Here is a 14,244-nt window from a genome sequence, read left to right as displayed (position 1 = left end):
TATTGGAAAATCAATTATATGGTTTTAAAGATAAACGCGATGGGGCAAGGCTATAGAGCAAATCAAGGTGGGGTGATTATGGTATTTAAAAAAAAATACTATTCATGCGGAGTGGGGCAACCGAACAAGATATATATGGTAGGTGGGATGAGGTGGTAATGGTTGATGCTTTCTGTACCCACGCCAATTGTCATCCCTATTTTTGCCTACAATCACAATAAAAATGTGACATCCTATTTTCAATCTAATCTTTAGGGATGGCAACGGGTAGGGTATGGATAGGGTATGCCAAAACCTTTATCCGTCACTCGTAACTCTCCACTCCCATACCCGCATTCTACCCTTCACCCGTACCCTCTGGGGTAAAAAATTATACCCTTACCCTTACTCGAGGTACGGGATACTCCTGCAGATCGCCATTTCTCAGTTGTTCAAATTATCGAATTAAATTTAAATAATAATAAAAATAAATTAATTATACATTATATTACTAATCTTTTAAACACATCCATAAATTCAAAAATTACTGAGTTGATATATTTGTTTATCTTAAATTATATAATCACATAAAAAAATGACGTCTATTTGGGACTTAATGGTAACTCTACCTTTTGTTTTGTTCATATTTAACCATCTTGGTTTTTGTTTAAAAATTTTTTTCATATATCTACTATTTATATTTTTATATAGACTTCAAATTTTATAAATATCTAGTAATATTTTTGAATATAAAAAAACATTATAAAGTAATTCTCATAAGTTATATCCAATTGATTTTTTATTAGTATCTTATTTTTCATGATGTTCTTATAATTTTTATATTTATTTATTTTTTAATTTAATTATGATTCTTAATATATATCTAAAATTCAATTTTGATAATATTATCAAATATAAATATAGAAATTAAATAAAATTTAAAATAATATATTAAGAGAAAATTTGAAGTATTATTTTCAAATTAATCACTATGAAAATAGATATTGAGTAAATTGTGAGTAAATGTTTAGTTTTATAAAAAATTATATATATATATATATATATATATATATATGTAAGGGTACGGGTACGGGTTTTACCCATACCCTCTTCAACGAGTAAGGGTAAGGGTAAGGGATGCGGGTAGGAGTAGGCATATCCTTACCCAACCCGACTGCATTCAAAAACTAATCTAGATGTCAGATCCAGATGCCAGACTCGGTCAAAGAGGGTAATACCCTCTTTGACCCAGGGACTGCATCTTGAGTATCTCCGTCGGGTAAGGTACAAATTGCCATCTCTACTAATCTTTGAATCTCATTGAGAAAAATCACTTTATATTATAATTTAATTTATATAGTAAGAAAGTCTATGACATTCACTTATAAACCTTTTTTCCAATAAATGGAATGAGTGTAAAAGCTAATTATATTTATTTAAAATCTTACAAAATCAATTTATAAAAAAATATATGCAATGCCATTCATTTAGTATGTCATCCATGACGTACATCTCAAACTTAGCCAGATTAATTAAGTACTTAATTAAGATTAAAAAAGTTGATTAACTAATTAAGCACGATAGCTTGCCTCGCTTATCCCTGGACTTGCATGTACTTATCTTTTTGTTGATGCCGTACAATCATGTGGTTTAAAAATTATTATATATTTTTTTATTATATTTAAAATTATCATTTTTTATATTCTAACAAGCAAGAGAGATTTGATATGACTTAAATAATCGACAGTGAATGCGACTTAAAGATACCTTTTTTTCCTTCTTAATTATTTATTACCTTTTTTTATTAATTTAAAATTTTAAATTAATAAAAAAATATATCGGGTTTGGATTAACAGATCAGATCCGATAAGAAAACTTATCGGGTATACGGGTCTGCCTTCTTTAACCCGATCCGCAAACTAAAGAATAGTTTTCTATTTATGAAAATTTACGGGGGCTGATTGGAAAAAAATGGGGTTCTTCAAACCCTAATTCGTCTTCTTCTCAAACTTTGGGCAAAACTTCGAGCTTGGCAGAGAAATCGAAGCTCGAGGAGTAGAAGTGGAAGGGGTGTGAGGTGAGATGCCTTTCTGTGTAGAAATTAGTTAATTGAATCGGATACTGTTCAATCTAGGGCTTGATTTGGGCATCTATTGATCTCTGTTATGTGGTTTTTGCTCCGGAAACTCTAGATTAGTGTTTTCCTATTGATTTACTTTTTATAGTTGGAATTATTTCTTTATGTGGCTTTGATTTCCAGATTGGCGTATGTGTGTTTTCTATCAACATTGTGGTATATTTGTTTTATCCTTGTTATACTCTGAGCATGTTCTAATTGAGTTCTCTGTTCCTCCAAGTTTTATTTTTCTGTCTTTAATGTTCTTGTCTGATGTAATTTATCGGGTTTTTATTATGAAATGATTGCAGGTGTTAGGAACTCAGGAAGATGTTTAAAAATACATTTCAATCTGGATTTTTGTCCATCTTATACAGTCTTGGGTATGTGCGAAAATCATTGATTAAATTTAATTTTGCTTGCATACTATGCATGTTATCTAATGAAGATGCTACCTTTGTTTTTTTCCTTACTTCGTCAGGAGCAAGCCTTTGCAGATATGGGATAAAGAAGGTTTGTAATCTTTGCTTAACAGCTGTTGCCTAGGACTATATTTTGTCATATGGCTAATTTGTTTTGTGGATTGTCTTGATGTGAAATTAGTGATTTTATTGGATTCTGTTCTATTCTTTGTTAATGTGCCTTGTCGACCATGACCAGTAGTGATATGCCAACTTTATATTTTTGTCGCGTGAGATGGTTCCTTGTCAATTTTTTTCCCTGAGGGCCACCATAGGCATATGATTACGTTAGGTCTAAAGAATGAATACAGAGAATGATTTTACAAAGCTAATAAGATAGAACAAATTCTATGCTCAGAATTAGAAATTTTTTTAAATTAAACCCTTTTGTGGTGCTGGTGTGCATAGGGGCATATTTCATGTTGATGACTGATTTGATTTTTTGGATTAGGTCTTTTATCAACTACTATTTCTTTGTGAAAACAAATTGTTTTTATAGTCTATGAATGCTTTCTTGCTTTGTGAGTATTTTTTAGTTATTATAATGTTCAAATATGTTGTTGATATATGTAGATATTTCCAAACGCACATGCTTTATGTGTAAAACATATGTGTATGATGCACATGCAAGTTTGGGTTTAGATGATAACGCCCCCAATCATAGCCTTTTGATGTTTTGCCGTTTCGAATCCCATGTTTATAATGTTGCATCCTCTCAATAATTAAAAGCCTTGACAAAGGACAAATGACGAAAGGTAATTATAGTGACAATGATGGGGGCATCATATTTGATGCTGGATGTTTCAGGCAGTAAAAGCATGATTTTATTAGAATCAATTGGCTTTTGTACTATGTATTTCTAAAAAGTTATATCTAGCTGAAATTAGTAATTGGTTATGATAGAGCGAATCATTTTGCCTTCCCTCTGTGGGGTTTCTCTATATCTTGGATATGTTATGGATGCTCACTGGTCGATGGCTTTGGTCCAATCCCAAACCATGATTGGACCACAACACACCAAGTTGGTGGATTTGGAGGTAGTTTGGCTGTGGGTTGACAGTTGACACCTTCTAGCACTGGAATGGGACCACATTCCTGGGTTGTAGTGCTGATATGAAGAAGCTCCTTTCTTTGACAGCATGGGCGAAATTAACAAATGGCATTCTGTTTTTCTCTGATATATAACAGCTTCAATTCGAATTTGAATAAAATATTCTATGTTGTGTGTGATAGGTGAATTTAACATCAGATGCTTTTCAGCAGGAAGTATTTTTCATTTCATCATGATTACAATTTTTACAAATTATCGTTAAGTCATCATCAGATTGACATGAGCTGAACATTATATTACTTTTTGTGTCGTGGTGTCGGCCTTTTTAACGCAGTCAATATAATTGAGCAAATAGGTTTCTGTACTCCTAAGGCTCTATTATGAGCACATCTAGCATCATCAATTTCCAACATATTTTTCCCATTTTGCATTTCAGTTATTGTAATTCTGTGTATCACCATCTCGGAAACTATTTCTAAAAGTTTGTCTTGTTGCAGTTGTTAATGGGTCATATTAAACGGCTGCCAGATGAAGATATCCAGTCAAGTGTACTCGAAATAATTGGACCAAATGTGCAGTCAACTTATATTACTTGCCCTGCTGATCCTGCTGCAACACTAGGGATAAAACTTCCATTTCTGGTCATGATTGTGAAGAATCTGAAGAAATACTTCACTTTCGAGATTCATATATTGGATGATAAAAATGTTCGTCGGCGTTTTAGAGCATCAAATTTTCAAGTGTGTAAGTTTTGCCATACAATTTTATCTACCGACTTAAAACAAACTTAAAACCAATTTTCAGTTATCTTATGGGATAATGCTCATTTACCATTATGAATTTGTTCTTTGTACCTCGTGATTCAGTCTGTAACACGGGTTAAGCCATTTATCTGCACAATGCCTCTTAAGTTGGATGATGGATGGAATAATATCCAGTTAAATCTTGCTGATTACACAAGAAGAGCATATGGGACAAACTATGTTGAGACCCTGCGAGTGACAGTTCATGCAAACTGTCGGCTTAGAAGAATCTTCTTTTCTGATCGTCTATACTCTGAGGAAGAGCTTCCACCTGAATTCAAACTCTACCTTCCAATGCAGGTGGGCACTTTTTTTTCTTCTCTCTAGTTCAAAGCATTCTCATATGATTTATTTAGTTACTAACCCTTGCTGAACTAATTGAAATGACAGAAAGCGTAAGGCAAAACTCTCGGGATTGAAGGTTGAGCTGTGGTAGTATCAAATGGGGATATTAAGCATTTCTTCATAATTAAAACCGGTTATCCCGCCGTGTGGTGATATATCGTAAATCACTGAAACCTTCTTTCACGTATCTTATGATTTTGGTTTGTAGAGTTGGTATATTTGTGATTGTCATGCCACTTGGAACAACATATTCTGTATTGTTTGGAATTGAAACCTAAACCTTACATGCTTAATTGGCTGATTGATCCTTCAAATTGGACAATTTTCTGAAGAATGGAACTAATTTGTAGCCTTGTGATGCTGTACTTTATGACCACATGCACTGTTTTAATGCATGCATGTAACTGCTGAGGGATTGTACATAGTTCTGTCGGCTCTAAATGCGAAAAAGCTCCACACAAGACTTGCATATGTTAGGTGTGTTCAGTGTGCTGAAGAAAAGAGAAGATGACATGTTGGAAAACTGTTTTTTCTTGTGTCTGGCTGTATGAAGAAATAAGATGTTAAATCAAATGCACGAAATGTGTCTAAACTTTTCGTACATTTGATCAAACATCTCATTTCGTCATAAATGAGTTTGTTTGTTTATTCTAATTTGTGTCAGCAGAGCTATGAATCAGTGCATTTGCCTTGAATCTTGTTGGCCAAAAACACATCCTTGAGTGATATCTTGTTTCAACTGATTTACTTGCAGTTAATACTATTCATTTTCTATGAGAAAGCTTCTTGTTGTGATTATCCTCTGGTTCTTGTACACTTTGCTGTGAAGTTTCTGATGATTTTGAATGCGAAAATTTTCTTTTGATTCGGTTCGACATGTACAGATCATTACGAATGACTATTTGGATGTCCCTCTCATAAAATTTGAGAATGACCAATCAAATTGTACAGAAAAATCAGAGGAAATCATCGGAAGCAGGGGAAAAAGATCGGTATGTTTTACCGGAATTTACTGTGAAAGGAAGGAACATGAAAAAGATGCTGGTAAGGCCATGAATGTTTCTTATCGTGTAGCTGAGTCAATTGTCAAATCATGTGAATGTGCGGTTGCAATTTGAGTAAATTCCGGCATGTGTTGTTCTTGCAACGTGACCATACATGTGTATTTTGTATCTTTAGCCAGTCAAAGTTGTTATTAAATAGCTTGTGTACCAAATGTCTACAAAAAATTTATTTGTTTGTTTTTCCATTCTATCAAATTTGCATGAAAAAAAGCATGGTATATGCTTGGCAGAATTTACGGGCTTTGACCAGGCTTGTGTTGAGGTTAGGCTCACCCCTTGCCGGTTTTTTGTCTAAGTTTCACCGGTTTAAAATTTAACTCACGGGTAATGTCACAACTCACGCTTGTTATGGTTTAAGTAGCCAGTGAGATAGAGGGATCAAAATAAATAAATAAATAAATAATACTATTTCATCTCAAAATATTAACAATGGTCACTTCTTAAACTTAGGTTTCCTTTTAAGATTAAAAAAATAAAGAAAAAATTAATTAAATATCAACCTCAATGATGAATACATAATTATTCATTTTTTAGAAATATAAATGCAAAATCAATTTCCCTGATTAATATTTTCCATTTAATTGTCAATTCTTATAATTTGAAAACCTTAGTAAGTAGTAAATACAGAGACATTCTTTAGTACATTGTACAAAACCCAATGTACGTAAAAAATAAGCAATAATAGTAAAAAGTAAATAAGGTACACCAAGGCATGGAACAAGATTGGACCAGACTAAGCAAAGTCGGACCGGTCCGGTTCGTTGCTTTTTATAGTACGTTAGTTATGATTAAACCATGCATGCATGCATGCAGTGACGTACGTATTAGTGTGTCTAAGTCTAGCCCGTGAACCAAGTCCTCTTGCGTGATAGGTTGAAATCAAGCCTGAAACCTAGAAATGGGTTTGTACTACTAATTGATCCGATCTAACCATGTAGACCGGGTTGGTTGGGTAGGGTCCAATCTAATCATCTAACTATATAGACCCGGATCCCTTTGCAGCTTTAGTTGCTTTCCTTTGTGAAGGATATGTCTCCTTTTTTGTGTTTATTTTGTACTGCCATTTTGTAGACTTTATGACTTTGTTTTAAAGCCTATAGATGATAATAGATTTCTAGCTGGCCTTTGTATTTATGTATACATATATATTCATAAAGTCATAAGCTATTGTGCAATCAAAGTAAAATAGGACGTAGCCAAACTAATAATAATAATAATAATAATAAGTGACAAAACACAATGTTTTTTTTTATAAACTAGATTTTTGTATTGAAATGCATGAAAAATAACATTAATAACAAACGTGGTTTAAAAGAAGCTAAAATATTAAATGATTTAGGAAACAAGCATTTTAATATATTTTTTTCACCAATTCAAAAAAATTTTTTTGATTCATTATATTTTGTTATCAAAACTATCTGAATACTATATATATATATATATTGTCAATCATTTCTTCCAGGTCTTATATGTAAAATGTATATGTACTGCTAAAGATATGGGTTCAAATTTCAACTTATATAGAGTAAGGACACTGGTGTTTTGAGGTATTTACTCCACATCTATGTTTGACTCTAAAATGTGGAGTCCACATTTCATTATATATATATAACTTTAAAAACCATCTCCCAAAAAAAATTTTTATTTAAACATATAAAATGAAAAGACACTAATGTTAGATATCTAGTTCATAATTTAAAAAAAAACATTAATTAGAAGTTATTTTTAAAAACTTCTAGTAAGTACACTTACAAATTAATATGCCAAATAATTCTTATTAGTGTCAAAATTAAGTAGGTCAAAGGTCATAGAGATGAACACATATCATTTATTTCCACTTTTATATAAACCCAAGTGAGGCCTGCCACAAGGCATGACACTTTGATAAAGTATTTAATTTCTTCTCTCTTTCTCATTGTTCTCAATATCTCTCTCTTTCTTGCTCTCTTTAGATCTCTCTTTTTTACCTTTCTTCCAAAATGGCAACCTTCTCTTACAACCCCATTAACATTCTCAATGGAGAGATCACTAGTAACAACACTACATCCTCCTTTCTAGACCTCATTAATGGAACAACCAATGACACTAATTGTATTTCCTTTGATAGCACCACCACCACCACCATTAATGCCTCCATGGAGAACAAGATCATCAAGGACAAGAAGAAGAAGAAGAAGAAGAGAAAACACATAGATGATACTACTTCTTGTTTCAACTCTCTCCCTGAGGTGTATATATATATATATATATTTGACTTTGATCACTCTCTATTTTGGTTAATTTAACTTGTTGTGTTAGGACATTAAGGAGGCTAATTACAAGGAAGGAGATCATCAGAAGAAGGCTAAAGCTAATGATCAAGAAGGCTTTGTTCATGTGAGAGCAAGGAGAGGTCAAGCAACAGACAGCCACAGCCTTGCAGAAAGAGTAATATATATATATATATATATATATATCATTCAGCTCAAATTAATATCATTCATTAATTTATTCACAAAACTAATGAAGTTGTTGCATGGCTAATTAATTATATTTCTAGGTGAGAAGGGAAAAGATAAGTGAGAGGATGAAGCTTCTCCAAGGCCTTGTTCCTGGTTGTGATAAGGTGCATTAATGTTATCATTATGATCATACCATTTCATCAATGCATCTTCTTCCTCTTAGATAAAAAGTTTGTTCCATTTTTTGTAGGTCATTGGTAAAGCTCTCATGTTGGATGAAATCATTAACTATGTTCAGTCCTTGCAGCATCAAGTTGAGGTCAGTTAAACTTAAATCAATTAATTACATATAATGAAACATATATATAATTATGTGATTCTAATGGCTTGTTTAAACAATGATCAGTTTCTCTCCATGAAGTTAATAGCAACAATGAACCCCATGAACAACTTCAATATGGATCCATATGCAAGCTATATGATCACTCATCATGAAGAGGTAATTAACTGATCAATTAAACTGGATTAATTAACTTAATTTCATCTTTGTCTTTCATCTTGCTGATGAGTTTCATTGCCATTAAATGCAAGTTACTGGTGCACCAACCCAATCACACACAACCCACAGCTTTTCAAGACACAACAAACAGCTACAGAATGATTCAGTGTCCCACTGCCTTCCTTGATCTGCAGGTTTTCATATCTAAACATATTATTAATATCATCTATATATGTATAGCTATATTTATATATAAATGTATATTTATCATTTTGCAGGATAATGGTGGCTATATGATGCAAATGGGTGGAGTGTTAGTGAACAATATGTGCTCTCTCAACTAAGAAGAAGATTTCAGTGCTCTTCTTGCTTGCTTAATTTGAAGAATGAAACAAGTTGAGAATTAATGTTGAAGACAAGGACAAATAAATACCATAATATGGTGTATGGATTCTTGCACAAAATCCAAGGCAATGTTCAGCATCTTGTTTTAGAGGGAGAGAGAAGGGGAGAGATGGAAGGGGCCCCTATAATGTTGTACTGTATGGAGGCTGATGTGACTAGCCAATGCAGTTGTGTTTCAATGTCACTTCCATTTTAGTTTTATGAGTTTTGAAAGGCATCTTTCTATGTAATTTTTTATGTTATATATATACTTTTACTGTTAGTTATAAGTTGTTACCATTGTGGCTGAAGTACTCAAGTTTGAGAGTTGGTTTTTTGGGATGTCTGCTTCCTTCTTGGGTAAAAGATCTAATGATATGTGCTTGAGTTGTTATGTACCCATGTATTTAACTATTACCCACCACTCTATCTTTTAATTTTTATTTTTGTAATATATATATTGAAGTACTAAAAAAACTAAAATTTTGTTTTAAAAAATGAAAAGTAAAACAAAACACCTCTATGTGTATATTAAATATAAGTATAATTAGTAGTGTTACGCTTTTATCTTGCTATATTCAAAAAAGATTACATTGCAACTTATGTGATTTTCTTTTTCAATTATAAATTTTTGAGGGATTTGTGATGATAATGGAGAGATTTATAAGTTGGTAGAAAATAACTAAGAATTTTCAGAACTGAATTTAAGTGATTAGACTGCATCTATTTAGATATGACTTAAGAGTTCTATTAAATAGATTTTACAAACTAAATCACTATCATTATTGAAATTACTTTGAAACTTAAAAAATGAAATAAACTAAATAGATTTTTTTTTTTTAGGTAGGGCGACTCGCGTCTCTCCCAATGAGAGGACTCGAGATACCGCTGGGCTACAAGCCCATTGATTTTCAATATATATATATATATATGATTTGAATCTATCCATTGTTTTTCAATAGATTTTAGTCCAAATTAAATTTAATCATATACATCATCAATGTGGAAATTGCTTTAGAACCCGAATTTACTTAATTATGATTTTTTTTTAACATCATAAACTTGTAAAATATATAAACTATATAGATGTGATAACTAACATATGGTAAAATTAAAAAATAAAAATAAAAATAAAATAAAAACAGAGTAAATCAATGTCAAAAAATGAACTTATTTCCATAGTTATGCTATTGAACTTCAACAAAAAGAAAAAGGAAAAACATTATATCTGACTCTAATTAATAATAATCTATGAATAATATACATAACAAGTAACAATTTTGATCCTGTGCATAATTAATTAATTTCAGTTAGTTTAATATTTTTAATTAATACATGCAATTATTTTAATCATCATTTTAGCAATAGATGGCCATTAATTGGTAGCTGGAATTGAAACATCAAAATTGCTGCATGCCATAGGTGTTGTTTTCATATATATATATATATATATACAATAAACAGTAATTACGTAAATTAAATTAATTTTTTTAATAAAAACCATTTGTTATATATATAGTCAACCATTGGATAGCCCAATGGTATAACACAATAGTGTTAAAGGAGAGCAAGAATTTAAATCCTTCCCATGACAGTACTGTTTTTATTTCATATATCTGTACACTCAGGTATAATACTACAAATGTTGAGTTATTATTGAGCTATTGTTGGTTTCTCTCTCTACCCATTTTTGCTCTCAGTGTCTCTCTTTAACTCACTCTCTCTTTCATTTTTTAAAAATGGGACGTTCCTATGAACGCCCCAAAAAACTTAATCTCATATATATTTATATGTATAGAAGCTTTACAACTCTTACATTTAATTAATATTCAAATTCTACGTGTGATTTAAATTGAGTTTTCAATGACACCTAATAGAGTCACACTGAACTAAGTTGGCATGACAATGACTTAAACTAATCCACAGTGATCTTGAGAGATTAAATATCATTAAGCACACGCGTAAATATATTTTAATGTAACATCTTGTCACTATTGAGTCATGAATATGTGTACAAATTAATGCAGCATTTTGTCCTCATTGAGTCATGCATATATATCTGTCAAATTAAAGCTAACTTCAATATTTAGCTAGAGTACCTTTCAATCTTACATCCCACAGCTGTCTAACAAAGGGCTTCCAATTTCATTCTCATCTTCAAAGGCTTCATGCACATTTTGATTTATTTTACTTGCTCCCATGCATGTATATATTAGTGTACACATGTTTCTCAGTCTATATTAATTATATATATATAGTTAGAATAAATAGGGTAGGACATCTAATATACTATATTAATTAAATATTTAATTAGCAGCTGAAGCAAGATCACTTACAGTTGATCATTCTATAACAAATTCGACAAGATACTCTTCCAATATATCTCGCTCTCTTCTATTGATATGACTGAGCTGGCTATTTACTAGAATGATAAATCAGGATCCTGGTCTTGATCTATATATAATCATTTCCATCAAAAGACTAACTCCATTTTAAATTTTTAGAGTTAACCATCCAAAATACCAATTAGAATTAGCATAGGATTCAAATTAATGATAATGCATGACCAATAGTTATTTAAGTATATTTAATTTCAAATTATTATGAAGATAAAATATATGTATTCCATCAAGATAGAACATATATATATACTCCATATATGTAATATGGTTTTAGATTTAATGTAGCATGATCACTCACATGCATATGTATTGATGATTAGCTCAATGTATCTTTCATTGATAATAATGGTAATAAATAGAGGGAGTTGAAATAGAAAGCTGTGAATAGATCAAAATAGGAGACATGACAAAGGAGTTCATGAAGGCTGGCATATATATATATATATAGTACTATTAGTGCAATTCAACAATCAGAGGCTTAATAATGCTAATGAAAATGAAAGAGGATGATGAAAATGGAAAAGTATACATTACTCAGAAAGCAATTTCTTTTATGACTCACTACCCGCCAAAATTTTGACTAAAGATTAGCTCCTAACCTTCACTTTTAATTTTATTTCACTTGTTATTTGTAAAAATAATTTTTGAGTTTTAATATGAGTTAATTTAACGTTGACTTAGGGGTGTTTAATATTGTTGTCAATTTTTGTTTTTTGTTTTCAGTTTTATGTTTTGGAAACAAAACTCAAAAAACATGTTTGACATCTTGTTTTTGTTTTAAAAAATTTTAGCAACAATATTCATATTAATTTTAAAAAAAACAGAAAACAACTTTTTTATATTTTCAATTTTTTTTTTGGAAACTTTTTCAAATCTCTCTCTCCCAACATGAAACCCTTCATCTTCTACTCTTCTCTCTCTCTTCTTTTAATTTTTAATTTTTTTATTTTTAATTTTATTTTTAAAAAATATCAATTTTATTACAAATTAATACTAATAATTTAAAAAAAATATATTTTTAAGAAAATTATTTACAAAAATTTATTATTTGGGCTTGATATTTACAAATTAGTTTATATAGTATAAAAATTATATTTTTAAAAAGTATTTGTGAAAATTATTATTTGACACTTTCTTTTTATAAACTAGGATATAACTTATAAAATACATGCATATATATATCGAAAAAATATTTATGAAAATCTATTGTTTGAACTATTGACTTTTACTTGATTTTAAAAAAATTATGAATATGTCTCTATATTGCCTCTCCTTTCTACTTATTATTTTTTTTTTAAATCTGATAGATCTATTTGAATATATATATATATATTAAATTTTTTAAGGCAAACCCCAAAATATTTTTAGTTCCAAATAGTACAATTTTTATGAGATATTTTTACCCATACAACAACAATCTATGTAATTTTATTTAATAATATAATAAATCAAACAAATATAAAAAATAAAATATTATAAAAAAATTGAAAATATGAATTAAAAAAAATAATAATAATATTAATAAACGTCATAATAATTTTAAGCTAAACAAACGTGTTCTTGTTTTTCAGTTTTTAAAATACATAACAGTTAGTGTATCCAAACATATTTTTGTTTTCAAAAAATTAAAAATAAAACAAAAAACAAAGCAAAAACAAAACAAAAAAAACGAAAAAACAGAAACGAGCCAAACGACCCCTTGACTTGTATATGTTTTTTTTATTTGGAATGACAATGAAATAGACTAATGAAAACTTATTGTTGAGTTTGCAATTTCAAAGAATATTTGCAAATTTATTTTTTAATGAGATTAGTTGTCTGCTTATTTATTGTATTTATTATTTGTAATTGTGTGTAATTGATTTCTTCCTTTTGATTTTTTTTAACAATTACCCTTTTTTTTTTGCAAATTATAAAGGTGCCACTAGACCAGTCATCGCTTGTGTTTTCTTAAGAATTTTAAATATATTTAAAATGGATTAAGAATGCACTAGGTAGTATTTTGATTACTGTAATGAAATGAGGAGATGTAATGAAATGAGGAGAAATAAAATAATGAAGAGGGAGAAAGAAATGTGTAGAGGGATGGTAATGAAAAATATGTTTGATTAAAGAGGTAATTTATTGAGAATGAGAAAAATAGAAGAGTAATTTATTAGGAATTAAAAAAATAATGAAAAGATATAATATAAAATTACTTTTATGCCCTTAATATAAAGAAATAAATTTTATTGTTTATAAAATATTTTAAATAAATTTTAATTATTATAATTAATTATTTAAATTACTTATTAATTATTTCATGACTTATATTTGAAATAAATATTTATTTAATATAATATTATAATTAGATATTAATTATTTTAATAATAATATATTTATATTAAATATAAATTTTTATTTAATATAATTGTTATATGATTTTTATGATTAAATATTAATTATTTTAATAGTAATACATTTATATTAAGTATAAATATTTATTTAATATAATTGTTATATGATTTTTATAATTAAATATTAATTATTTTAATATTAATATATTTATATTTATTTAATATATTAATATATTGTGAAGAGTAAAATGGATAATTTACATCTATCCACCTCCATCATCAAATGGAGGTATGAAAATGTGTAAGTAATGGTTCCCCTAAACATATAATAGGAGTCCATCAACCCCAATTTATTCATTTATT

At 29.5% G+C, this 14,244-nt stretch overlaps 2 protein-coding genes across 3 annotated transcripts; both read left to right on the top strand.

The window, feature by feature from the left end:
- The first annotated feature begins 1,943 nt into the window (after positions 1–1,943).
- Positions 1,944–5,077, top strand: LOC120275082 (cilia- and flagella-associated protein 20). Its single transcript, XM_039281572.1, has 6 exons — positions 1,944–2,056; positions 2,407–2,478; positions 2,577–2,608; positions 4,106–4,347; positions 4,474–4,710; positions 4,801–5,077. Exons 2-6 carry the CDS (start codon positions 2,426–2,428, stop codon positions 4,807–4,809), a joined length of 573 nt encoding a protein of 190 aa, XP_039137506.1. The 5' UTR covers positions 1,944–2,056; positions 2,407–2,425; the 3' UTR covers positions 4,810–5,077.
- A 2,640-nt stretch (positions 5,078–7,717) lies between these two features.
- On the top strand, positions 7,718–9,454 carry LOC120275899 (transcription factor bHLH62-like). Of its 2 annotated transcripts, none has more exons than XM_039282629.1 (7): positions 7,718–8,047; positions 8,127–8,246; positions 8,359–8,424; positions 8,511–8,579; positions 8,667–8,759; positions 8,852–8,953; positions 9,038–9,454. In XM_039282629.1, the coding sequence occupies exons 1-7, from the start codon at positions 7,799–7,801 to the stop codon at positions 9,101–9,103; spliced, it is 765 nt and encodes a 254-aa protein (XP_039138563.1). In that variant the 5' UTR covers positions 7,718–7,798; the 3' UTR covers positions 9,104–9,454. The 2 variants fall into 2 exon arrangements, with proteins under 2 accessions (XP_039138563.1, XP_039138562.1); XM_039282628.1 differs by having other exon boundaries at positions 8,118–8,246.
- The last annotated feature ends 4,790 nt before the right edge of the window (positions 9,455–14,244 follow it).

This window comes from Dioscorea cayenensis, chromosome 14 (genome assembly GCF_009730915.1).
Source record: "Dioscorea cayenensis subsp. rotundata cultivar TDr96_F1 chromosome 14, TDr96_F1_v2_PseudoChromosome.rev07_lg8_w22 25.fasta, whole genome shotgun sequence".
Lineage (NCBI taxonomy): Eukaryota > Viridiplantae > Streptophyta > Magnoliopsida > Dioscoreales > Dioscoreaceae > Dioscorea > Dioscorea cayenensis.
The sequence above is the reverse complement of the archived record's forward strand: the minus strand, read 5'-3'. Positions and strand labels throughout refer to the sequence as shown.